The sequence below is a fragment of the Falco punctatus genome, assembly GCF_963210335.1.
Source record: "Falco punctatus genome assembly, chromosome: 3".
Classification (NCBI taxonomy): Eukaryota; Metazoa; Chordata; class Aves; order Falconiformes; family Falconidae; genus Falco; species Falco punctatus.
The window spans coordinates 43,630,146-43,656,874 of NC_137582.1; the positions used below are offsets into that span (position 1 = coordinate 43,630,146).

Consider the following 26,729-nt stretch of genomic DNA (forward strand, 5'->3'; position numbering starts at 1 on the left):
CCCACCGTATCATGGGATGCACTAAAAACTCAAAGAAAGAGCAGCATTCTTAGAGATAAGAAAGAATCTTGCCCTAGCACTGGAGCAAAACAGCCAGAAAAACAGCCAGATCAGATAACTGTCTTGAAACAGATTGCTTTTTCTCTAATACCATGCTCTTTCTTTAGGCTTGTCATTCATGCTCAAAGTTTTCATCAAAACCATGTCAATCACTGTGTCTCATTTCTAGAATCAAGGATTAGTGCTTTCCCCACAACCCCCTCCTGCCCCTTACAGAATGTAGCAATTCTTTGCAGCTTGCTGCTCCCTTTAGTTAGTGCTAGAGATGATTTCTGTCTTTAAATATAGAAAGAATGGGCTCTGAAAGAGATTGGTCACCTGGAAACAAATACATCAGTGGTCTTAAGGTGTAGTTGATGGGAATATCAATTTGTTAGCCACTCTATAACTGTAATTAAATCAGATGATAAATCTCTACCAAGTATATGCTTTAAGGTTTCTAATACAGCTGCATTTACCTAACGATGTATTTAGATAGAATTCATGCCAATCCATTAAACTCTTACTTGTGCTTTTTGTGTCATACAGGATACTACATTTATTGCAGTGAATGAGGTTCATTATGGAAATAAAATGATGGTTGAAAATGTCACTACTTAGGATCCTAGGGAAAAATACTAGGTTTACCTTATAGGAGCAGTACTTGCATGTATGAAAAGGATTGAGATCAAGTGAAAATGTCTACTTCTAATGTGATCATAAGTTTTTTTTCAAACTTGTTGGAAAGGTACTTGGGTCATTCTAGAAATGGAGTCTCTCAAACTGGCATTTTAAAGAAAAAATTATGCATCCAGTCCTTTGTTACATTCACTGACTGGCTTAGGATTTTTCTGTGGTAAGACTAAGTTAAATCTAGAGTTGGTTTTACTTTTCATTCATGAGTAGATTTAGTATGGTATTCAGCTGAGGTCTTGCCAAGTATGAGCCTTAACTTGGGTACTTAAGGCATTTTTATTCTTCAAACTCTTCATATTTGTTAGATTTTAATTGTGGTCGATTTTTTTTAAAAAGATCTGTGCTTTCAGGTACTGTTTTTCCATTAGTATGTAAATTCCTTGAGATATTAAGTATGGGAAATGTTACCTGAACTGGCTTTAAAAGGTTGAGATCTATTTCCTTAGTTTTGTGGATTGAGTTGATCTTCCCTTCACCACTACTAGCTTTCTTTGCCTTTATAGACTTGCTTTCAATCTAATTTTTCTGTGCGTTGGTTTTCCAGTACTCATGAGCAAGAGCATAATGATGAGCCATACAATGCATGTCCGCCTTTTCTGATGGGCTGCACCACAGCCTTTCTCCATCGATTGTAAGGCTGTATACCATGCCCCCTCCCTTATGGGGCCATGCATTCTGAATATATATATAGTACAGACACTCTGTACGTGAAATTGCCTATTACATGTGCATAAGTGGTGTATTGCAAATGTGCTGTTCCTGTATATCATTTTCCTTGCTTAGATCTTAACAGTTTCAGGGAGTGGGCTGTTCTATGATAGAAAGAGCCTACCTCTGGTTGCCCTCTTCTCACAGAGGTTTCTCAGCCTTGTGCAGGGAATGAGCTGTAGCTTTTATCCATGTATCTAGTAAATTACTGGAATTTTAAGTTTTGTATTAGAAGTTTCTGAATTGTTATTACAAGGTATAATAAGCTCAATAACTTTCCCTTGATGACTGTGGCTGGTAAGAGCATGCTATAAGCTAAGGTGAAAACATTTGAAATACCAGTTAGCAAATAGTTTAATGACTTTGAGAACAAAGCCTCTCCTTTTCCATCTAGCCTTGCCTTTAGTTCATAATGTCTTAATATAAAACAATTTAGGACTAAGCAGTGAACCATAAGTCTAAATATGGGAGCAGAAAATTTCTGAAATCAAAATAAAATTACACAGCTGCTTATATTTTAGTCTAATTATCAGAAGCATTAGTTATTTAAGCTGTCATGCAAAACTCTTAGGGAAAACAGTATGTAAGGAAAGTAGTTGGGGAAAATATTTTTGCTTTACTTACACAAAAGCCTAACTTCTAAAATACTCTTAACCTGAAAAAATAGATATCCATAAGTAGGTAAAAATGGATCTGCTCCATGTACATTGCTGTTTGAATTTGCTTAACAACCTCTCAATTTGTAATATATATTCACAGACTCACAGAATGGTTGAGGTTGGAAAGGACCTCTGGAGGTCATCTGGTCCAACTCCCCTGCTCAAGCAGGACCACCCAGAGCCAGTTTCCCAGGACCATGTGGCTTTTGAATATCTTCAAGGATAGAGACTCTACAGCTCCAGTGGGCAAGTGATGCCAGTGCTCAGTCACCCTCACAGTGAAGAAGTGTTCCCTGATGTTCACGGGGAACCTCTTGTGTTTTGATTTGTGGCATTGCCTCTTGTCCTGTCACTGGGCACTACTGAAAAGATCCTGGCTCTGTCTTTGCGCCCTCCCTTCCCGTAGTTATATACATTGATAAGATCTGAGCCTTCTCGCCTGCAGGCTGAACAGTCCCAGCTCTCTCAGCCTTTCCTCATCAGCCCTTTAATTATCTTCCTGACCCTTTATTGGACTCTCTCCAGTATGCCCATCTCTCTTGTGTACTGGGGAGCCCGGAGCTGGACACAGCACTCCAGGTGTGGCCTCACCAGTGCTGAGCAGAGGAGCAGGATCACCTCCCTCCACCTGCTGGCAGCCCTTCTCCTAATGCGACCCAGGATGCCATTCACCACCTTGGCTGCAAGGGTATGTTGCTGGCTAATGTTGAACTTCGTGTCTGCCAGGACCCCCAGGGCCTTTTCAGCCAAGCTGCTTTCCAGCTGGTCAGCCCCCAGCCGGTGCTGGGCCCTCCTCAGGGGCAGGGCGTTGCACTTCCACGTCCCCCTGGGTGGCAGCACAACCCTCTGGTGTATCAGCTGCTCCTCTCGGTTTTGTGTTATCTGCAGACTTGCTGAGGGTCCACTCTGCCCCATCATCCAGATGGTTCATGAAGATATTGAACAGAATTGGACCCGGTATTGACCCATGGGGTACACCACTAAATACTGGACTCCAGCTAGATTTCACAGCCCTGATCACCACCTTTTGGGCCTGGCCATCTAGCTGGTTTTCAGTCTACCTTGCTATCTGTTCACACAGTCCATACTCCATCAGCTTCTCTATGAGAATTGTACAGGAGACAATGTCACGAGAAATCCACTGCTCTCACCTAATCTATGAAGCCAGCCATTTCATTGTAGAGAGCTATCAGGGTGGCCAGGCATGACTTTCTCTTTGTGAATCCATGCTCGCTCTTCCTGGTCACCTTCTTGTCCTTAATTGTCTGGAGGAAATGGTTTCCAAATTTCTTCCATCACCTTCCCAGGGGCTGAGGTGATCATTCAAAGATTAACAAGAGCATTGAAATTTCATTAATGGGTAATTTTGTTGTCTTATTGTGGGTAGTGGGCAAATGGAACAAGTACAGTCAAAAGTAGCATCAATGTAGAAGTGAGACTTTTGGAATTAAATGACACAAATTTCCTTTTGATAGAATCTAGGATGTAATTTAATCTTTGGTAAAGAAAGATACCCTCTTTAATTTGAAGACCTTCTGACTCTAGGTTATAAACTTAGTGAAACAAAAATTAATACTAGTGAAGTGCTGTTACAGTATGTTATCTGTTGGGCTAATGTGTCTTTAGAGCACAATGTATGCCACTGAGGAGATGCATGTAATAGTTTCTCTGCTTGTACACAGGGTCTGCTGTACTTTAAGCAGAGTTATGATTGCATCTGTTTCCTCTGATACAGAAGTGTGTATGTAATGTACACGTTTATTTTAAAATAATCTATACATAAAATATTACAGCTCTAAAAAGGATAAGTTGGTCTTTTGCACAAACATACACATATATATATAAAACCCCCTATATATATATTTACAAATGTATTTGTCTTGTCTTTCTCCAAAAGGGGAAAATCCACTGTATTAGTCTTTCTCAGACTTTGTGCTTTTTCTAAAGGAAGAAACATAACTTTCTATGTTATTTTTACATCAGATACAGCTATGCTAGGAAGATTGTTGGGGCCCTTCTATTATCATTTACAATGCTGCATGTATACTTGTCACATGGTGGTTGTACAGCCATAATGCTATATGCTGCTTACACATTCTTTTCAAGCATGTGTACTCAACCCACATCACATACACCTTTGGAGCTGTAGCCAGTAATTTTTGTGTCCTTTAAGCTTAGCTAAAACTTTTAAAAATGTCTTGTGCTAATAAAACCTCTGCAGCACTTGGACCGTGTTCACAAAGTTATTTTTAGTTGTGAAGAAAGACAGCTATTTCTTTTATGCTCTTCTGACAGATACATAATATGTTGGATTCTGTGGTCATGTTATACAGTCAGCTTTGGGTGAACATAATGGAAGGACTGGCAGCAGTTTAAGTTGAACTTGGCTCCCCAGTTCAAGAGAGACAGAGAACTACTGGAGAAGGTCCAGTGGAGGGCTATGAAGATGATTAAGAGACTGGAATGTCTCCCTTATGAGGAAGGGCTGAAAGACCTGGCCCTGTTTAGCCTGGAGAAAAGAAGACTGAGAGGGGGTCTTATCAATATCTAAAAATATCTTAAAGGCATGTGTCAAGATGATGGGGCCAAGACTTTTCAGTAGTGCCAAGCAACAGGACAAGGGGCAATGGGCACAAAATGCAGCACAGGTAGTTCTGTCTGAATGAGGAAGAAGGTCCTTCCTTTGAGGGTGACAGAGCACTGCACAGGCTGCCCAGAGAGTTTGTGGAGTCTTGTCCTCTGGAGGCAGTCAAAACCCACCTGGACACAACTCTGTGCAACCTGCTCTGGGTGAACCTGCTTTAGCAGGGGGTTGGACTAGATGATCTCCAGAGGTCCCTTCCAATACTGACCATTCTGGGATGACAGGAATTCAAAACAACAGTGAAAGTTAAAGATCTGAGTTTCTGGCAGGCTGAAGTAATGTGAGATGTTACCGCCTCTGAAAGAGATTGTTACTGACTCTTACCAACTGTTACTCTGCTCTAACTGGAGACTACAGTTTCCCTAGCAGGGTGGCAGAACACTAGTCATGGAATATTAGAACAGCCCAGGTTGGAATGGACCTCGAAAGATCATCTGGTTTGACCTTTTCTGGGAAAGGGGGACTAGATGAGACTATCTAGCAGCCTGTCCAATCGCATCTTGAAAACCTTCAGTGATGGGGACTGTCACATCTCTGGGGAGGTTGTTCCAGTGATTGATTATTCTCAATCAATCTCTAACTGCACAGTGACTTCTGTGGTGGTGGCAGGAGGCTGGGTCAGAGTTGTGAGCAGCGGTATCAAACTGCTGACGTGCAGGTGCTGGGAAGGCCTGTGCCAGTGCCATCAGAACCCTCTTAAAGTTGCATTTTTTTCTCATTTCAGGCCACAAAACCAGAGCCTGCGTGTTATCCTTATTTTTTTAAAAAACCCACACTTCCACTGTTTTGTTTTCATTTTATGTGTAGTTTCATTGTATTCATTTTCTTGTTACTAATACAGTGTATAAAGAAACAGTCAGCATTGAACATCACCTTGGTTTTACAATAGAGAGGGTTTATTATACTTAGTTCTAGACAGGTGTTATTTTCCTTAAAGATCATAGAATCTTGGAATAGTCTGGGTTGGAAGGGACCTTTAAAGGGCATCTAGTCCAACCCCTCTGCAATAAGCAGGGGCATCTTCAACTAGATGAGGATGCTCAGAGCCCTGTCCAACCTGACCTTCAGTGTTTCCAGGGATGGGGCATCTGCCACCTGTCAGTGTTTCACCACCCTCATTATAAAAAAAAAAAAAAAAACAAACACTAAATTCTTCCTTAGATTTAGCCTGATATTAAAATACTAAGTTTTCTATTCTTTTTATAGCTGTTGTATAAATCACTTTCATTAAAAAATAAGATTGATGCAAAACTTGTATTCACTCATTTTACCAGTGCACTAGAAATTGTAGAAGAATTTCTGTATGGAATTTTGTGCAGTTTTGTTTTAACTGAGTTGCTGAAAGTGTAGTACTGCATTTCTGCAGAATAAAAACTGGCTTATACCTTTATTAGGGGATTGCTTTTCGACCTGGTATTCGTATGTGACATCTACTGTTCTTGCCTTTGTAGTGTAGTGTCTGAGTTTCATGCTGCTGCTTATTCACAGTCAGTTGCTTATTTTGCAACAGATTCTCTTTATATAAGATTAAAGACTTGTGTTTGGGCTTTTGTGGTTTTTTTAAATGTGAAAGGGGTAACTAGAGTTACCATCTGTAACTTAGTGGTAGATAGTAATAATCCTCTATTTGGAAAAATACAGGAAATTATCAGAGTAGTTTAAGAGTGTGTGTATGCATATGCGTAACGTTTACTTGTATAGACTTGTTTTGGGAATATCTTAGAATGCTTGTATTGAATAAGAGGAGATTTAAATTTGTGTTTGCAAGTCAACAGGTTGTTTCATTAATACAGTTAATCTCAGTTCATTATTTTTCCAAGATCTATGCCAACTATAATGTTGTGAGCACAAAACTTGTATGAAAGTGACTGTTGATTTTTTTGCTCTTAGGTACTTGTATATTTTATATATTTAGACATATTGATAATTTATCTTTCTTTTGTGTATGTATATATGCATTTATGTATTATGGCTAATATTAAGTATATTTTATTTTGTATTTGTCTTGCTGAATTTTTTTTAACTCTAGAATGCAGTAGTAAAATTTTATTCAAAAAAACCCTCTTACCAACAGCATAGTGGGTGCTGTAGGTGGGATAATGATATTTTCAGTAGTGTGCTTAGTTAACTGCATTTAAACTTACGAAAAAATAAGTCTGCTATTGTAAATTTGTTGAAATGGACAGGGATTTTGTCATTTTTGTTGAAAGAATTTGCTAAAACTAATGGTCAGGTAAATTTCATAGTATCTTGATAAGTTGTCACTTTTGCACAAGCTAATTTATTACTACCTCAAGACATCAGCTTGCATGGCTTTATCATTTGTTCTGTTACTTTAACAAATTGTGGAAGCTTGAAGTTGAAATCTTTGTGAGTTCCCAGCACTTGTTTCTGTGAATTAACATATTCTTTTTTTTTCACTGTAGGAAAGTAGAATGTAAGCATGTATTTAAAATTGAACGTATGCTGAAATGCTTTACTATTTTATGTCTTGGCTGTTTGCTTATTACCTTTTTTTTTTGTTGAATGCTGTCAGTGTGCTGAATGATCACCAGAACTCATGTTTTCCTCTCCAAATGAGTGTGGTTCAAAACCAGGTGCAGAGAAGGGGCAGGGGGGAAGCTAGCTGGGACCCCCACAAGCTGAGAACTCCTAACATTCTTGCTTCAGTGTTATTTCTTGTCTGTATGGTAGGATGGAAAATGTGTTTAATGTCTGGTAATTAAAGAAGTCAAATGGAAGAAAAAAGAAGTCTAAAGGTACTTGTTACTTAGTGTTTGCTAAACAAAGCAGCAAAGCTGTCATTCATCATTTTAAGATTAATTACAAGTTGATGCAGTAATAATTTTGTTTCCGCACATAGCTTTAAATCACTGGCATAATTAAAATGGCTGAATTTAGACAACAGATTTATGTTTAGTACCTTACTAAAATTACCTTTAATTATAAGAAATCAATATATGTTCAATTACCTACATTTTTTCTGTCTAAAAAAATGCTAACATATAGTTTGTACCATAAATTTTAGTCTAATCAGAAATAACCTTCGGATTCCTCAAGAACTGGGATTCTGCTCAGCTGTTTGTGCTCAGTAGCTTCAGAGAAGAAAACATTTGGAAAGATTGCAGTTGAACAGAGAGGTTATTTTTATTATGTAAAAAGGAAAGTGGGAAATTAAACTCACAAGGCAGTTGGAGATCTTTTGGTAAAAAAAACATACCTCAACATGGACAAAGTAACTGGTGCACTGAGCATCTGCTAACATTTGGTTTGTAGTTGTCAAACTGATGTAAACTATATTCAGGTTGTTTGAGAACACAGACTTGTTTACAATTATATTAGAATTTAGACTTAAAAATTGGAGTATGGGAAAGGAAATAGCTTTGCCTAATTTCTCCTCTTTTAAAATCTTTGCTATTTGTTATATATTTGCTATAATTGTATTTCTGTAGCACGTGGAGTATTCCAGTTTCAAGGACATAATCAGCAAGTGTTCAGAGTACTAATGTAAAAACAAATATTTACAAACCTTAATCCCTTTTTTCTTGAAGGACCACTACACCAGGAGAGACTAAACTTTTAGCCTCTGAAGTCTATGATATCCTTCAGTCTTCTAACATGTCAGACACAGACAATGTGAATGAGATGAATTATCGTCGACGGAAAGCACAGTTTTTCCTCGGCAGCACAAATAAGCGTGCCAAGACGGTGGTTTTGCATATAGATGGCCTTGATGATTCGGTAAGGAAACCTTCAGCATTTATGTAAATAAGGCATGCCATACTGACATGTATTTTGCCACAAAACCAATGTATTCAGGCTGCTTGTGTGGCATCATCAGTTGTCAGCAATTTCCATGAATTATATTTTGAATCGCAAGATCTTTAATAAAATCTTGCATAAATCAAGCTTACTCAGAAGATCTAAAGAAGATGTTTTAAGGTAAGTTCCTTGATGGCTTTTTAATTACTCTAAAAAACTATTCTGTTTTCGCCTTTCCTAATTTTCTTTTTCAAGAAAGAAGGGGATAAATAAGGTACCTTTAGCGGTTTTGCTTAAGGGTATCTTGTGAGTATATCAGTGTGGTAAAAAATAAGTTTCCTTTTAGTTACGGAGATTTCAGACACTGGGTTTTGGTTTTGGTGTTTTTTTCCCCCCTTACTCTTAATTTAGAAATGCTGTATTTTCTTTGAGCTGGTTTTGCTACATCTTTTCATTGTCTGTGAGATCTTTTCTACTGTAGTGACCAGAATGGCATTTGAGTTAATGAGGTCTCACTGAGTCTTTATGTAATGTCAGAATAACTTCTACGGATTTATCTACCATACCCCTGTAGATAACACCCCAGGGCCATGTTTGCCTTTTTACGGCTGCCAAACAGCATGTAGACTATTTAAGCATGTTATCCACAAGTGCCCTCCGGACTCTGTATCTTCAGTTTTGTACCCATTTTAAATGATCAGACCTGATCCTTTGCTTTGTTGCTTTATATTTTGCCAAGTAAGCGTGTCCACAGGCCCAGTTTACCAACAGCATACCCATCGTACTGTTTTCATAAGACCATAGTTAATTCCTTTAGAAATAACATGCTGCTCTAGCTCACTTTATACAAAGTAAATATTTTTTACAGTTCTGTCCTTCCAGCACTTGCTATGTCTAAAAGGCAGTGCTTTGTCAACACCATTGGCTTTTGTGCTCTGAAGGGTTTTTTTAATTCAGTCCTATTGGTTGTCTCCTGTTAAGTTTGCTTTGGTTTGTTTTCAAGCTTCTAGTTGATTTGTTTGTTCACAGGTATCTCCAAGCAAGAAATTTCGTCCACCTATGTTTTGTGAGTTTAGATATGCTGGCTATGGTCTAATTCTATCTTAGAAGTGTTTATTTGTGTTTTTCAACAAATGTAACTTAGCAAGATTTGTGGAGTTTCTCTCTTAAAAGCTGAGGCAAAGGTATCCTGAAAAAGCTTAGCTCCAGAGAGCAAAACTGCAGGCTCCTGTAGTTGCCTAGAGCGCACCAGCATGTTTTTCTAGCTTACTGTTAAAGAAAAGAAAAATCTGACTGTTCACTGGCTGAAGATGGCTAGTGTACATAGCTCTATGTACATCATCAGATGATTAAAGAAATGTTAGTGATACTCCAGGTGCTCACCCAGCAGTTAAACATACCTGTAATGCTGTTTTAAGCATCGCGGTAAGTTAGCACTGGAAGGATAATGAAGGATGAGAACAATAAAAGCAGCATAGTTTCATTCAACACTATTCCCAACTTAACTAGCAAAGATTATAAAGTGGCACATATGAGTGTTAAAAAACATAGTAGGTAAACGCAGGGTTGTAAACACTGTATTTTAAGTTTACCTGTGTTTTATCTTCTAGATTTGGAACAAGAAGCTGCTGCTAGGAATGATTGCAAATCCTACAAATACCTGTGGATTTTAAAACCTCAAGTATTAGATACTGATTATTTCAAGGAGGGAAAGGTCGTTTGTGGTTTAGTGTGGGGTTGGATGTTTTTATTTTAAGATCTAATTATCAAAATTGCTTATAAGCTTAAAAAAAAGGAAAGAATGAAGCAGTATTACAGGAGTCTGTGGCACCCCCCTCAGTAAGTTTTCTAGTCTATACATTTTAGTAGTACTTGTCTAGGGTATGGTGATCAGGGTTTGATGTGCAAGAAAATAATCTAAACTTCACCTGTCCTACACTGTACCTGTCCTGTGCCCACGCTTCAGGAGTACCATGCAGAAAGATGTCTAGCTGTGTATTGAGGTTTGTGCCTAAATGCCATAGTTAAACATACTTTGTAAAGGACATTTGTGCAGCAAGACCGGTGCTGCCAAGCGTCTAGATGTTTGGGGAGTCTATATGGGCCTCGGTAAGGTCTGTATGGACCTTTTTCTTTTAAGAAGTGATTTGTCAGGTATCTAATCACTGAACGTTCATTTTGAATTAAACTGATATGCCTGTGATTTAACCTGGGATCTCAGAGTAAAAAGCCAAATTCTGTCACAGAATTGCTATACACCCATGTAAGCATAAAATATGTTTAGGCTAATAAGCTATGAATGTGTTGTATAAAGTTATTTTTCAAAGTCTCAAAAACATTATTTAAATACATAAACTTACACAAATTAATTAGTTCAATATATATGCTAAACTGCCAAAAAACGCCCCTGATTTGCGTAGTTCTTTCAGAGACTAAAATAATTTTATTTACTTGTTGTGCATGAAACTATCCCAAATACTGACCACCAATTATTTGAGAGCTAATGTAACAATCTTTGAAATAACTTATTATTTAAAACCTTGCAGAAACTTGCAGTAAAAGTTAAATACATCATTATTTTGAACCTGTGTAAGGCTGTCAGTTTATTTCTGGTACAGTGCATCTTCTCTTTTTCCCCCTTTTCTGCTAGCAGTCTCTCCAAGTATATTTTGATCTGTTTTGTTACAACTAATCTGTGCAAATATTAAAAGGAAAAATAAATGACAGAAAATTCTGAGATAATGTAGAGCAGATGCAACTAGTACAGGTCAATGTAATGTTACAGCACAGCAGGCAATGTCACTTGCTTTAAGCATAACATTCTGTGGGTTATCAACCAAATATTTTCCCTTTGAAATAAGAATTGTGCTGTGCAGTGATGTCTGTGAGCTGCCACAGATGAAGCAGCTGAAAGATACAACAGCTGCTTTGATGCATTCAGTCAGTATGGAGGCAAGGTGTCTGATAAATACCAACTTAAACACTAACTATTCATCAATGAGCACTTCAGTCAATCAGAACTTAACCAGAGGGGACTGTTTAGCTGATCATACGGCAGAAAAAAACATTCTTTGCTTTTCAGCACTTTTCTCTAATTATTTACAGTTGATTCCATCCTTCTTTGACTTCTAAAGTGTAAGCAATTTTTCTTTTTTTTTTTTTTTGTGGCAAGAGAGCCTAATATTTGTGCACTAAAATGTAAGTCTCAGTTTTCTTCTGCAAAAATGTGGTTGAGTAACAACCTGCCCTCAGACATACAGGAATTCCTTAACAATTAATTGTGAGCATTTTCACATGGTGTGTGATGAAAGTACTTTAGTTGTGGGGTGTTTGTTTCTTTTCCAGTCTCGAAGGAATCTTTGTGAAGAAGCCTTGTTGAAAATTAAAGGTGTTATTAGTTTTACCTTTCAAATGGCTGTTCAAAGGTGTGTGGTCCGAATTCGCTCAGACTTAAAAGCAGAGGTAAGTGCTTGATAAGCCTTCAGATCCTCACGTTATTGCATTCTGTCACACTAAGCTCTTGGCTTTTTTCTGTGTACTTGTAGGCATTGGCAACGGCAATAGCATCAACCAAAGTTATGAAGGCACAGCAAGTTGTGAAAAGTGAAAGTGGCGAGGAGGTAGGATGTGTTTTTAAAATACCAGTTGTTCTAGCTCAGCTCTATCTTTAATACCAGCACCTCTGTGCCCATGACATCTGATGCCAGGCAAAATTTTTCAAGTGAGCGTGCTACACATACAGTAGAAGGAGAATGAAGAGTATCCTATGTCAGGACATGTATCCGTAGAACAGTTTTACAAAACTTAAGTGTTTGGAAGAAGGACAAAAATACTGTAAATATTTCTCTCCTTAATGATATGAAAAGGATCACAGTGAACCTTTGGGGTTTTTTTGGCTGCAGTTGCTGCGCTGTTTTTATTTTGCAACTACAGTAAAAGGGCTGTCTTTATTGATTTTTTTTTTTTTTTCTTGCATGTTAAGCCAAAGCTTTTTTTATTTATATCCTAATCATAGTAGATTCCAGATATATAGTAGGTTCCATTTATATTCTTGATGTATAGGGGAATGGGGAAGGAGTCTCACAACATGCATGTCTGTCATCCTCAATATATATATATATGTATGTAACTTCCATTCATTCTTTTGAGTTACAACATTTGATGTAATTTTAATCTGTTGTGTTTTATCAGATGCTAGTTCCATTCCAAGATACTCCAGTAGAAGTAGAGCAGAATACAGATCTACCTGAATATTTACCAGAAGATGAAAGCCCTACTAAGGAACAGGACAAAGCAGTGTCTCGTGTTGGGTCGCACCCAGAAGGTGCAGCAAGCTGGCTCAGCACAGCAGCAAACTTTCTATCAAGATCTTTCTACTGGTGACTTGTATTTGGTGTTAAAAGACTGTGTGAATGAACCAACAGGGGGGCCAGTTTTCCATTGGTGTGGTGAACTGCCAAGTGCAATTTGCAATAAATCATCACAAAAATTTTAGATTAAGCAAATGTATGCTGCATTTTACATTTTATTGGACATTTAGCCTGATAGGGCAGGGGTCAAAAACCAGAGGCCTCCAATCAAATTGTTCTTTAATTTGTTTTTCATTTAGATTTTATTGCTTCACTTTTTAAAAATGGGTCCACTGTTATATACCAAATGTTTATGCGTATAGAGCTTTAAGTTTGGCTTCACATGAAACACGTGATAGGGAGAATCCATTTAACTCAAGTCTCAGGGCCTCTGCGAAAGAAAATTCTTAACAGCTCTAGTTCTGCATTAAATGAAATACCCTTTTTATTTCTGCATCCCTTTGGACTAATGTTATTTTGTTTAATTTTCTAGATTTTGACTCCAGAGAAAAATACAGTCTGCCTCTTTTGCCTTTATTTTTGCCAGCCATGTTCACAGCGTGAGCACAATGATGTTCCCTTTTTGCTATCACTACAGACTTGAAATTTATAACCCTTTTATGTATATTGAATTTTTCCAGCCTGCCCTTAACCATTGGAGTGCTTGAGGTTAAGAAATAAGGGATTGAATAGACACAAATACATATACATACATTGTACAGTAAATAAAGTAGAGCATATTTGTAATGATGGGTGTGACTGACTGATATATATATATATATATAAAACTAACAAATACCACTGACTGCTGTTTAGGCTAGCTGGGAAGACTAGCAAAAAAAAAAAATCTGTGGTCTAATGTAGGGATGACCCAGTGCAGCTCTGTCTGCAGAGAATAGAGGGTTGTAGGCTGTATTTGGTTAAGAAATGGTGTTCACTGTTAGCAAATATTTAATGGTAACTGAAACTTTAAACTTGAAGAATAAAGCAGAACTGAATGCCTCTTTTGCCACAGTGCCACACTCATAAATTTTGGCTTTAAACCTTTCCATTTTTTTACCTAACAAATCTGATATATAATTACTGTTCCATCCTAATGTCTTTCATGAGGCTTCCATGAAAGTACATCGGCTTGGATAGGCTTAAAAACATATGCAGACAATTGGCTTTACCTTGTTACTTAACAGACAGTCTAGGTTTAAAGATGTCTTGGTAATTTCTGTGACCGGAAGTGATAATATAAGCAAAACTTCTGTAGGCAGAGAATAATATATATCTGAACTGTTACTAAACACTGTGTGCCTGAAAGGATTCAATACACAGTGCTTGAAAACTGCAGTGCCACTGCTTTGTTGCACCAGAGAAATACAGCTGACAACTTTTAAATAATGTTATAAACCTCATTATACAATGCTTTTTTGTGGTAATGTATTTGCTATACTATTAATTATATTTACCACTTGGAGACTCAGAAAAAAAATATGAATGCATCAAAGTTATTCCCCTGTGCCTGTGCAGAAGGAATGAAAAACAAAATTCATAGGCTGTCATAATACTACAGAAATGCTGAGGAAATGGTAATGTAAAATAATAATGCAGGTCAGAGTTCACCCACCCGTTAATTGTCATTCTAGGGTAAAAAAGAAACAAAAGCTTGTTGGCAGACTAGATATCTCATGTTTTTTAATATATCTAGTTTATTTTTCATCCAGGTTTACACGCACAGATTGAAAATACAGGCTTTTCAAGGCATGTATTGCTTTAAATATGTAATACTACTCATACTGCTGTCTAGAATGTTACAGTACCAAATGTGTTTGAAAAGTCCTCTGTTCTATAGCCATGAATGCAGAGTTTTATTTTTCTGCATAAACATCTGTTTGCATTTGCATTACTGCACATCTATTTACTAAAAGACTACACCCTTTGGATATTAATGGTTCAGTACCAATAGGTATTACAGTTTGTTTGTGCATTTGGTCTGTAGGTGTGCTTTTATGACAGTATTGCAGCTCTTGTAGAACAGTTTAAGGCACCTGTAAAAGTTTTTGAAATATATTGTAAAATAATAAAGGATAATATAACTAAACAAAATATGACTGGTGCCTTTTTAAATGTCTAAACAAAGGCTGGTGCCTTTTTCTGGTATTAGATTTATATCGTTTTCATCTTTATTTTCATTCATCTCATTTTAACAGAGGAATGCAAATGTCTAGGCATAGCGAGATCTTTGCTGCATATCACAGTGGGGCTTTTCCGTATGTTTAGAGCATGCTTGCATTTTAAACAATTTTTTTGTGAAAAGTAGGTAAGTAGAAGCTACTTGAAGATGTAATCTCAAATTCATTCTTGGGGAGGTATTTTGGACATTGGCTTTTTTTTTTTAAATAAATGATGTGTAGGTCATATTTCATTAAGGAAATTAAGAAGAATCAACATTGCTGGAGAAACCTTTTGGAAAAAAAACCCAACCCCACAATGCAGTCATTCATTGACTTTATGCCTGTACTTTTTCAGAGGTCAGATTAAGGATGAGAAAGCCCTTCTACTCTGGCCAAAGATGACCATAAAAAAATTACTGTAAAATTAGAGGCATCCAAAAAGAAGCTGAACCGGGAGACGGAACACTGGTATTGCATTGCAGTAGTTGCAGAGTACTTGATGGCCAAGGAAGCCACCGCTACATCATGGTTTAAGCTCCTGAATTCTCCTAGGGTTATAGCTGTGTACACCGTAATAGAGTAATCACTACCATGTTTCCTCATAATAGGAGTAAATGCTGATGGGGTGGGTAGAGGCAAAATTGAGCCTTATAACTGTGCCTCTGTGAACAGCTGTCAAAGCACTGTAAGCATTCTGCAGTATTGTGAAATAGAATATACTCTAGCTTTCCCACTCCACAATCACCTATGGCTTATTCTGTACAAAAATAGCTGATGTTGCTGACTTTTGCCATAGGCCCTGCAAGCTGACGAGGAAGAGTACTGTGTGGGGCTAATTTGGAAGAAAACATTGAATACCTAGGCAGATGCAAACTGGCAGGTGAGAAGTACTCCTGTAACTGCCTGCAATGTAAAATAAAATGTGGGTGCTCCTTTTTGCTTGTGAACAACACTCCAGCTGTCAACTAGTGGAGTTTAAAAATGCACCTAATGAAAATTAGCAGCAGCATTCCTTACTGTATTCATTTTGCAGAAGGCTGAACCATAGTCTTTCCTGTTTTTTCATCTGTATCTGATTATTCTGAGTTTCTAAAATGTGAATCAATCTATTTGTTAAAATAAAGGATTGAAAACAGATGAATGTAGAGAAGAGAATAACCTCTCAACTCATCTCAGTTTCTGACTGTGTTTCTTCAGGGAAAAAGTTGAGGGCATATTACTTGGTAAAAGGAGATGAGTGGTGGGGTCACTGGAGACTTCTTCCATGAGTTATGGCATCTAATTAGCCTCAGGGGTGAGACTGGCTGTTAAGATTCCTGCTCTAAAGCTTAATATAAAGCTGTTAAAGAAATTTTCCTATTGTAGTTTATGTGGAGCAGGCAATGCTCTGCTTGTTTAGCCTGCTTTACATGCGGGTTTTGATTAGGGTTGAAAAAGCTGGTTTAAATTTGCAGTACTTTGCATGTATATTGGTTAAAACATGGAGAGTGAGGTCTACCTCTGTAAGCTGATGCATGTGCCACATCAGAATTTACATTATTTTAAAATTTCTTCATGTTGCTGTTCATTTATGTGCATGTTGCACTAGGCTCATTAGTGACTGAAAGAGTTAGAGCTTCCCTTGTGGAATAAATTAAAATCCATTAAAGCAGTTGAAGTTGTCTGGAGATACAAAAACATCTCGGAGGAGATGCACACTTACCATATTTTTGTGCCAGTTGTCATGGTAGAAGTTGTTTGTTGTGTTAGCATCTGAAGGCTGCTATCTGGATCAAGTTCCCGGCAGCTCTCTCTCTTCATGGCATGAAGACTGCACAGAACCTGGTAGCTACATAATTTCCAGCAGTGTTTAATACTTGCCCAGTGCCTGCAGTTCAGGATGGTTAGCCAGCAGTGCTTGCAGTGATCTGACCATTACCAAGGAGCTGAATGAAATCACAAATGAAACCAAACGTATGTAAAAAGCACTTCTATGCCAGCAGTGTACGGCAATACGTCTGATTGGCATGAAAAGGGTCTCTTAAGTAGCAGGTATAAAAAAAGGATACCATAAAACCACCATATGGCAAGACTGTTGCTTTCATTTCCTGTCGGAGCACCGAGTTAAATGTAAGTACTGAGAATAAGGGAGTACTGCTAGTTTGAAATAATGCCTTGCTGTTTCATACTTCTTCTCGTTGAGGTCCTTCAGGGATGCAGGCATGCTAACCTACCCGTGCAGGGAATTGCCGTGTCAGCTTCTCCATAGGAACTGCCCCTCTGGATGTTTGCTGATGTAAGGGGAGGGCAAACTATCATATGAGCCCATGGTGAGCTGGCAGGGAGCAGCTGGCACGCTGTTCACACCTAACATCCCACAGAAACAAGAACATCTGTAACACAAGGTCTTTACAAAGGTGTTTTTCTACTAGCCTTACTTTACGGACTGCAGAACTGCATCTGTTTACCCAGATTGCTCAGGAATCCTGGGAAGTATGAAATTTTGTGAGCTGTGTCTGATTCTTAGTTCATGCTTTGTTACAAAAATAAGCTGAAATGCCTTCCATTTTGAGGCCTTTGTACTGTCTGAATGACTGGCCTAGAGTAGAAAAGTCAAACCTGTCATAAGCAACTTTCCTTACTGAGTTATACACAAGATTGCATTGCGAGCCAGGCATGGTTGAAAGCCAATTTTCTTCTCAAAATAGTCCTTACTGATTTGTTGAAGTTCTGGGTAGGGAAGAACTTTTGGTGACAAATACTCTTTCTAGTTAGTTTCCCCAAAAATATTTAGCTATCTTTGCATATGTTATGGTATATTTCAAAAGCTTTGCGTAACATGATTTACTTCAGCAGTGCCACCTGCATGACAACGTGCCAAGGCATCTGCTGTCTTCATGCAGGTTAAAGCATCCAACCGGAAGGTGGTGTTTACACCCTTTCTAGCAATCGATGTCATTAGTGTTCTTCAATCCCTAAAGCTTCTGTAAGAATGTCTGATCTCTTACAGATTCCCCATATACACACCATCATATAGCTGATACAAACATGATGTTTCTTTTTAATTACTTTTCAAGAGTGTGTTTTGGTTAAACTCCCCTCCTTCCTTGATCATGCAGGTCGAAAGTGATAGAACAAGGTGTCCTGTTTGTCATGTGACCTTTTGGCCACGCTTCATTGGGGAAGAATCCACCTTGCATTGGTTTGTATTAAACTTTGAAGGGCATGCAAAAGATCCAGCATGGGGACACCCTTTTTTTTTTTTTTTTTTGGGGCGGGGGGGGATGCGGGGAGGGGAGTAGGGGGGAAGGAGGGAGAGAGATGGAGGGAGGGAAGCTGGAAGCTGGTTCCCAGAGAAACGGTTTCCATTTGCAAAAGGCTGCTCCTCCTGGCTAGAGGAACAGCACTAATTTAACGTTACATGAAACTGTCTAAAGGTGATGGTTTAATTTGTATTATTGCAAGATTAATTTTTTTCTGAATAAAAACTTAAACTACCATAATAGATTTTTGATTATAAAGCCCTATATTGTTAATATGGAAGTCCCATGTTTAATATTGACAAAGCTATTCACGTTCATTATCTTGATATAAAACTAAAAGCTCGTATGTTGCCCTTGGTTTTCATGGCTTTACCTCCTTTGCTACAACAAATACATGCTGTAATGTTTTAGCAAATAACCATTATTGTTTATACACTGTAATTCAGTGGGATGTAGTAAATGGCATATTTTTAAGGAGTCTATTTCTTTGCATATAAAATACCTGTAAAGCTTACTGAAGGTGAAGAGTGGCTACTACTTAGCTCTCAATTGTTGGCTACATTACTGAAACAATGAAGATGTATCACCCACTATAATAGGGAAATAGCGGCCATTTAACATAGTTGAGCATTAACTCTGTCATTTAGGCTGCTGAAGCAATCTTATTATTATAGTCAATGTAGCTGGTTTTGTTTCTCCATATGTGTAGATGTTCTGGTGTATAAAATGCATTGCTGTTTGTAACAGTAAATTACATGTGCTCCAAGGCTATTCTTGCTATTTAAATGAAGTTATATCTGGACCCTTCAACAGAATAAGCAAAGATAAATAACAACTGGTTTTGAAATCTTTTTCACTGTAGTAGTTTCAACAATGAAAATGCTCTGTGCCATCCTGCAAAATCTTGTTCTAAGAAAAAAAAAAAAGTGATTTTGTATATAAGCCTTCACTGTGAAAACAGCTTCTTCAAACATAACTTTGCAGTTATATTATCAGAGGTGCATGTTCCCTATTTCAAAGCTAGGACACTGTAAATGAAAGCTGGTGATGGCTAGTTCTTCACCTGGGATGTCTCAAAAGTCATCACATCTTTAATATTATGTTTGCAGTTTATATTTGTGTGTCTGGCAAGATAAGTTAAGAATGTCATGTTGTACTCTCTTTTCTTTTTCCTTCAGCCTTCCATATACTATACGCATACCACCTTCAGTATAATGAACCCTGATGCAGGTGTAACTAGTGCTATAGCTAAATAGTCAGGCACAATTCAATCAGGGGTCTATAAATTATGAAAAGGAAATGGTAGTTATTAGGGGAAACCACCAAAAATAACTTTAGAACTTTAAAAAATTGTAATGTATCTAAATTAAAAAAAAAAAATGCTTTATTGAGACACTGTTCATAATATACATGGTAATACATAAGGAAGCATGATGCTGATCTCTCTGTAGAGTGGATTGAAATCTGGTAAACTACAGTAAGAGCTAGACCTGACCATTACTTGTGAAGACCCTTAATGTGTAGAAGTTCCCTGCATTATTTAAATTAATTGGAGCAGGAGGATGAGAAGAAAAGAACCTAATGCTACAAAACGAAGTGAAAGCTTGAATGTAGCCCAGCTACACGTAGTCCTTTTCTGCTCCTTGTCCTGACACCGTCACCACCAGACTGCAGCAGTGCCTGTAAACTGAGATGTGGGGAGGAGTGCTTATGTGAGGATAGCATGAAGTGAAAAAAGGTGGGCCCACAGGTGGCGTTTCCACTAGCTCTAGACTACTTTTAATATTCCAGTAACGAGAGCTTATAAAGACCCAAACCCTGAAAATCAGTTTTTGTCTTTAGAAGCCCCTCTTTGACCAGCCAAAGTGTTAGTGTTCCAAGAACTGTGTTTCTTGTTCAAGTTCAATGCTATACTATTCCGGCTAAACAATGCTACAGTTGTCTTTGTGTTTGGCTTGTTGGGTAGTCAGCCATCACAGGGGAAGAGACAGAGGGCAGTCTTTAAACAAATTCTCCATTTGGAGAAAGGTAAGGATACTCAAGTTTGGCCTTCACCTATGTGCTGTGTGCCAGCCTCTAAAAAGATGTGTGCTTAAATGCCACCACTGAATATTTTGTTTCCTTCCTTCTGAATGAGAACACCCAAATTCAAAGTGCCCCACTGAACCCTGAGCCCCAAGCCAGCTCTCAGCCACTGAGTGATGGTTTTGGGATCACCTAAATGGATGACAACAGGTACCCAGCAAACTTTCAATATCTGGTCCCGGTGACTACAGCCCATCTTGAGTACCCACCTACTCCTAGACTGAAACGGCAGCTGGCATCAGCTACTCAACCAATCCAATTTACTTTCAATCACACGATTACTACAACCTCCCTCCTCCATCTGTGTAAACATATGTCTTTGTTAAACACCACCATTTGTACAGGATAAAAATTGTCAATGCTGACAAAAATGCCCCCACATAATGCTGTTGTGATTGCAATGTTGTCCTTAAGCTGATTTTAAAGAAGTCTGTGAGCTGATCAACATCTTCCACTGCTATTAGTAAGAAACGTTTTTCAATAGAAATAAATCTTTCAAAAATGGCTTTGTCAATGGGTAATATAGTCTCCCTTTTCTAAGACTCAACTCTTATAAGCTATATATTTATTGTTAGTAGCAGTTTGTAGTGCCACAGTAATATCCCAAAGCAATTGGTGTCTCATGAGTTCTTTTCTAATATTAGTTTGTTACCTTGGCAAGAACGTATTTCCCTCATACCTTTCTGGGGCTGGCCCTTAAATCTGGCAAGGGAAAGAGTTACAATACTGAAGAAACCATTTGGTCATTAGTGATTGCTCCTTGCACCAGCTTTTCTTCAGAAATGACCACTACTGGCTTCTGTCCAGGAGTTTTCCCTCTTCTTTATCTTGTAGTAGAGTGCAGTATAGCTAGGACTGTCCTACAACATAACTGAATCCCAGCATAACCAGGGGCCTTCGCTCTCTATACCCGAGTGTCATAAAAGAATATAAAGTTTGCACAAAGTTCTAAGTTGCTGTGTGAGATGTCAAAATGAAAAACCGAGAATTAAATCCCTCCCCTGCCAAGGGGAGAGCTGTTCAGCAGACTGGACATTCACCAGAATTGCGCAATGCTTGTGGCTGGGCCATCCTGTAAAACACCGGCTTGATCAGCACTAAGGCAGGGAAACTGGTTTTGGTTTCTGGATCTGAGCTACTCAGTCTTTGGGACCTTAACTCCAGACATTTAAAATTAACAGATCACTTCACAGAGCAAAATAAATCTAAGACTGTACGTCTAGACTTCTCATCTTGCTTCAGCACCTATCAGCACAGTGTGAGATGCTCAGGCAAGTAAGTAGGCATTTTCTTTTGGGGAAACGTGCTTCTTCCAGTGTGCACTTTATTCTTCTCTTGTGCTTTTAATGATGATACTTGTATTGTTGTCATCATTGTACTCTTCCATTTGTTCAGTCCTGGCAGTAGTAAATAGGAAACTGTAGTTAACAAAGTCCCACCATGAACTGGACTTAGATCCACAGAGGATTTAAACCCAATCATTTGGTTTCTTGCTCGTTTTCTCCAGCCATTTGGGTATTCTGGAGTGCAGTCCCAAGCTTTTTTGCATCATCTCCACAGCTGTGAGGATTAGGAATGTTTGTTTTTTAAATGAAAATTGCGACATTGTCGAATTGCTTCCTTACAAATTAGGGCTTTGCAAAAGCAAGCATCAGAAAAACAAAGCAAAAAAACAAAACCCATGCCCTGTAAAAAGATTAAAACAGCTTTCCACCCTTCTTTCTTTGCTAACTCACTTGTTTCCTCTCTGGCCCCTGTTTTATTCTGGTGATCATTCTGCTGTTTCATGCTGCCTTTTCCCGTTTCCCTGGCTTGGTGGTTTTGTAAAACATTCAAGGTCCTCGGGGTTGTGGGTTTGGTTTTTTGGGGTTTTTGTTGGTTTTTTTTTGGCTTGCTTTGCTCACTGTAACTCTGCATCTCACTTTTCAACTAGGTAAAGCAGGATAAAAGGGCGAGAGTTTCTCTGCTCTTTTGGGGTTTCGTGAAGTGCTTGTTTCAAGTCGGAGATACTTGGCTGAGCAACACGATGTAAAGGCTGGATGTGGAGGGGTCTGGTAGCAAATCTTACCCCACACATCATATGAAATTACAAAAAGTTGTTTCTGAGATGTGAAGATTATGAAGAGAGGCTGTATCACCCCCCCTCCTGGATGATTCTTGTATAAGCTAAAACGAGGGGATATTGGGAATCTCCTTTTTCCTGTGTTTTTTTTTTGAAAGTATCGATATCTCTCCCTGCTAGGGACCCAGGTGGCTGCTAGTGCAACCCACCAGCACCGACAGAAAGGACTCTTGCCTTGTGTTACTACCAATCCAGACATTTTTGGCACTTGCTGATCTGGCCTTGTTCCCCAAGCTGCTACTCAGTGGTTTATGACTGTTTAAATGAAGTTTCTAAGGAGGCACTTTTTTACGGACTAATTCTGTAGTTCTAATTTTGAAAAGGCGAGACTCCCACCCTGGCTGTGGTGGGGTGAGGGTGCTTTCCTCCTCTGCCAGGCCCCTGACCCGCAGTGCTGGCTCGGTGTGGGGCTCCGTCTCTGTTTCACTCACCGTGCTTCCACCGCCTGTGTGAAGGAGCAAAGGGAGGTGGGACTGGCTCATTTCATGGGATCACAGACTCGCTGAATGGTCAGGGTTGGAAGGGATCTCTGGAGATCATCTAGCCCAACCCCCTGCTAAAGCAGGTTCTCCTGGAGCAGGTCGCACAGGACCACGGCCAGGCAGGTTTTGGATGTCTCCAGCGGAGGAGACTCCACAGCCTCTCTGGGCAAATTTCCCTCATAACCAGACGTAACACCACCTTTCCCTGATGTGATTTCACGCCAAGTTTCTAATTCAGTCTTCGGAGTCCTAATGTGTCTTTTTGGCCTTATTTTAAAATACTTTTAATTGACTGCCCGGCCACACAGATCTCCTGCTGTACAAGAGGAAGCTCCACTTCTACCGCACCTCAGGTCTGTGCCCTTTGGCCGCCATGGCCTGCGCCCGTCCCCACGGCTGTTTGCTGGGTCCTGTACCGACGGCGGGACTGTAGGCCCAGGCCTCAGCAACGGGCAGCACTGACGCGCCTGCTTCAAGGCGCAGTTTCACCGTTCTATTGAAAATCCCTCTGCAAATGAAGCGCGCAGGAGCGCTAACCGACCCCTACGGAACGTGCTCCCGCGGTCACTGTGCCCAGGCGCGGGCAGGAGGCCCCGCAGCCGGGGCGCGGCGGCGGGCGGCGCTGGGCCCGGCCGGGCGGGCGGGGGGCGCGGGCGGCGGCGGCGTGTGCGGCGGGGCGGGCGCGCTAGATGGCAGCATGGACGTGCCGTTGGCGGCGGGCGGCGGGAGGCGGGAGCCCGCCCGCCGCGGGTGCTGCCGCCGGAGCCCCGGGACGCCTTCCCGGCTGTGTGTGGGGAAGGGGGGGGGCAAGGCGAGAGAGCACCCCCCATCTTCAGCTCCTATTTTTTCTTTCTTTCTTTCTTTTTTTAAATGCATTATTTCACTTTTCAGCTCAGTTTTGTGTGGTTGTCGGAGCCGGAGTATGATACTTCCTTTGTTCTCACATGGGTCTCACTGTTAGTTTACCCTTTTTTTTCTTTTCTTTTCTTTTTTTTTTTTTTTTTTTTTTTTAAGCAAAACTTCCTATAGAAGTGAGTTTTTTGCCTCTAACTGAAGATCACTGTTTTTATTTTGCGATCCATTTATTCATAAATGCTACAGACAGTCTTAGTGACCCATGAAATGGGATTGATAGTGCGGGTTGTGTGTTTGTGTGTAAATACCTGCACATTTGTGCTCTATTTGTCACCTGCTTGAGTGACAGAAGTCCCAATCTGACCTACCTGACAGCAATGCACAGGCTGACTTAATCATATTTTATCCTGAATGCAGGGGATCTTGGTATAATTGAAATCAGGATTTAGCCCAGGCTTTTTGCAAAGTGCCCCCTTCTAGGTCGCGCTTTGGTTTCAGAGCAAGGGACATTGGTTTTGCTCCCACCTCCAGAGCAGCGATTGCGTGCAGGCCCCCGGTGTTGCCCGAGGTGGGGGTCTGCTCCCAGACCCGCACCGCACGCTAGGTCTGTTGCAACAGGTCTTCACCCAAAGCCCGCCAAGTCTCCTTGCTGCTAGTTGCCTTTAAAATCCAGGAATGTGAGTAATGCTTCTCTTCTTCACCTATTCTGCTGCTTTTCATGGCAATGCATGTTGGAAGAACATCCCCGTAAATGAGGAATTAGTGAGAGGCACAAAAAAGTATCCTGAAAGCAGCTGAGGTTTGGTCTCTGTGTGTCTATTCTTATTTTGGGCTGCTCTGTGCCTCATGCAGCACTGGGAGCAGGGAGAGCAGCCTGGCTCCTGAGCCTTCCCAGGGAGAGCCGATTCTCCTGACAGGATGGTGCCAGCACCCCCGGTGCCTCCCGGCTCCTGTGGCTGTGGGGCTGGTCTGTGGACCAGTGGTAGGGCGAGTGTGGCAAAGGAGAGGTCTGGGTAAGGGCCTGCACCCTTTAATTATGCTCGTGTAACTAAAGTTAGTCCCAGGCTAATACAGCCTAAGTGTGAGATCCAAGTTGCTTCTTCAGAAAGCGCTGCCCTTCCACTCGTTGAGCTTAGCCTCTGGAAAACAGAGGAACTGTGAAATTAGAGGGAACTAACCCCACTGTTATTGAGACAATCAACGTAAAAGAGGTCCAAAAAGATATTTCAATTTAGAACCTAGAAGAGATGCACTGATCTTTTTCGCAGTGCCCTGTATGCATTTTATTCCAAAAGACAGCAAGTGGAAACAAATACTTTTTCCTGTTGTAGGCCCTATTTATAACGATTTACTGGAAGATCTGTTGACTGTGTGGATGTGTGTGCATGTGTGTGTGTGAGAGAGAAATGCTGTAGGTGTTAGTTCAAAGAACTCTTCTTGTTACCTGGACTTTCCTGAGTAGACTACAATTTGTTTATAGACTTCTCCCAGGCCCCCTGTGCATGTTCAACAACCATAGCCTATGTAATATATATAAAAGTTAAATTTCATCAAGCTGCTACAGCAGTGAATTCTTTAATATTCTAGCAGCATGTAGTACACAGGGCATGAGATAGTGGTTAATGTTATTTCCCTCATGGGACTTTTTCCAGCAGAAGTCATCTTGCTGTGTGGGCAGAGCTGCTGATGAAGAAGACCAGTCTACAGTAATTTTAGGAATGCCTTTGTCTTGTGGTCCTGCTTGGTCTCATGTTAGGCTTGCTGACCCTGCTTGTAAGTGCAATTGGAAATGTTGGTGTAAAGTCTACTGATGCTTGCAGTGGGATTAAATTCCCTTCTCGGGTCTCTAGACACTTCCCTGGAAAGCATCTGACACGTATTACTAGAATGGACTGCTGAAAACTAGGAGTCCCATCACTGAAATAAAAAGTAGGGATAGAATATTGCCGTATGAAAGTGGATGATGGTACAAATACTCAATGAGAGAGAAGCGATAAATGAAAGTTGTGGGTGTTACTGACTATGCTGCGAAATATTTTGATACCAATTAAAGTGTAGTGCCACTAGAGATGTTTTCATCACAATATGAGACAGAAGTACAAATACTGACTCAGAGAATGACAGTGGGGATATGAGCTTGTGCCACAACAGATGTATAACAGCAGAGAGGCATGTATAGCAGAGTGATTCAGAAAAAACAGGCAAAGGATTGCATGTTATGGATATGACAGACATTGAGGTTTCTCTTGTGGGGACAGAAAAGAGATCTTCTCCCAGCAGTCAGGCAGAAAAGAGAAGTCCGTCTCAGCCTTTAGAAATGTCCCAGGTGGCAGGGACTCACGGCAAGTCTAGATGGTTGCAATCCAGTGACGTAGGTTGAGTTTCATAGTGCAATACTTGAGGGTTTTTTCATTAAGTAGTAAGTCAAACATAGTCATTATATCAAAACCTTCAAGATGCTTTCCACAAAGAAATACACTCCTGGGTATTTTGTTCAAAAAAATTGTGGTCTGGAGCTCAAGACTTGGAAAGTCTTCTGTAACTTATGTTCATGTTGTATGGACATAATCAAAAGGAAATTGAAGGCATCCAGATTCAATGAGGCTTCAAATAGACAGGTTTCCAGGGTACACTGGTAGACAAAAAAATATGTTCAGATCAGCCTCTATGTTGTCCTCTTCACAGTATACAACTAACAGTTCAATGCACAAAGACTGTTCCCCGTTTGTGCATATTGGTGTCTTAATAGGAAGATGAAGAAGCAACAGTGGGAACTGAAAACAGGAACAAACTATTCAGCACAGGCATTTAGTGAATCCAGACGCAAAATGAGCATTTTTTCATTAATATTTTAGCAAAACTGGATTCTTTCCCCAAATCAAGCAGCACTATAAAATATCACAAATTCAACATCTGCTGGATCC

General features: G+C 39.8%; 1 protein-coding gene across 7 annotated transcripts in view; it reads left to right on the forward strand.

Annotated features, from left to right (window-relative positions):
• The window catches only part of ARMC1 (armadillo repeat containing 1), a 34,177-nt gene extending 18,937 nt beyond the window's left edge, over nucleotides 1-15,240 (forward strand). For all 7 annotated transcript variants that reach the window (XM_080380466.1, XM_080380468.1, XM_080380463.1 and 4 more), the window contains exons 4-7: nucleotides 8,298-8,487; nucleotides 11,854-11,970; nucleotides 12,054-12,128; nucleotides 12,700-15,240. In XM_080380466.1, the coding sequence (XP_080236592.1) occupies nucleotides 8,298-8,487; nucleotides 11,854-11,970; nucleotides 12,054-12,128; nucleotides 12,700-12,891 (574 nt within the window). In that variant the 3' untranslated portion in view covers nucleotides 12,892-15,240. The remainder of the gene's footprint in view (nucleotides 1-8,297; nucleotides 8,488-11,853; nucleotides 11,971-12,053; nucleotides 12,129-12,699) is intronic.
• Nucleotides 15,241-26,729: the final 11,489 nt, after the last annotated feature.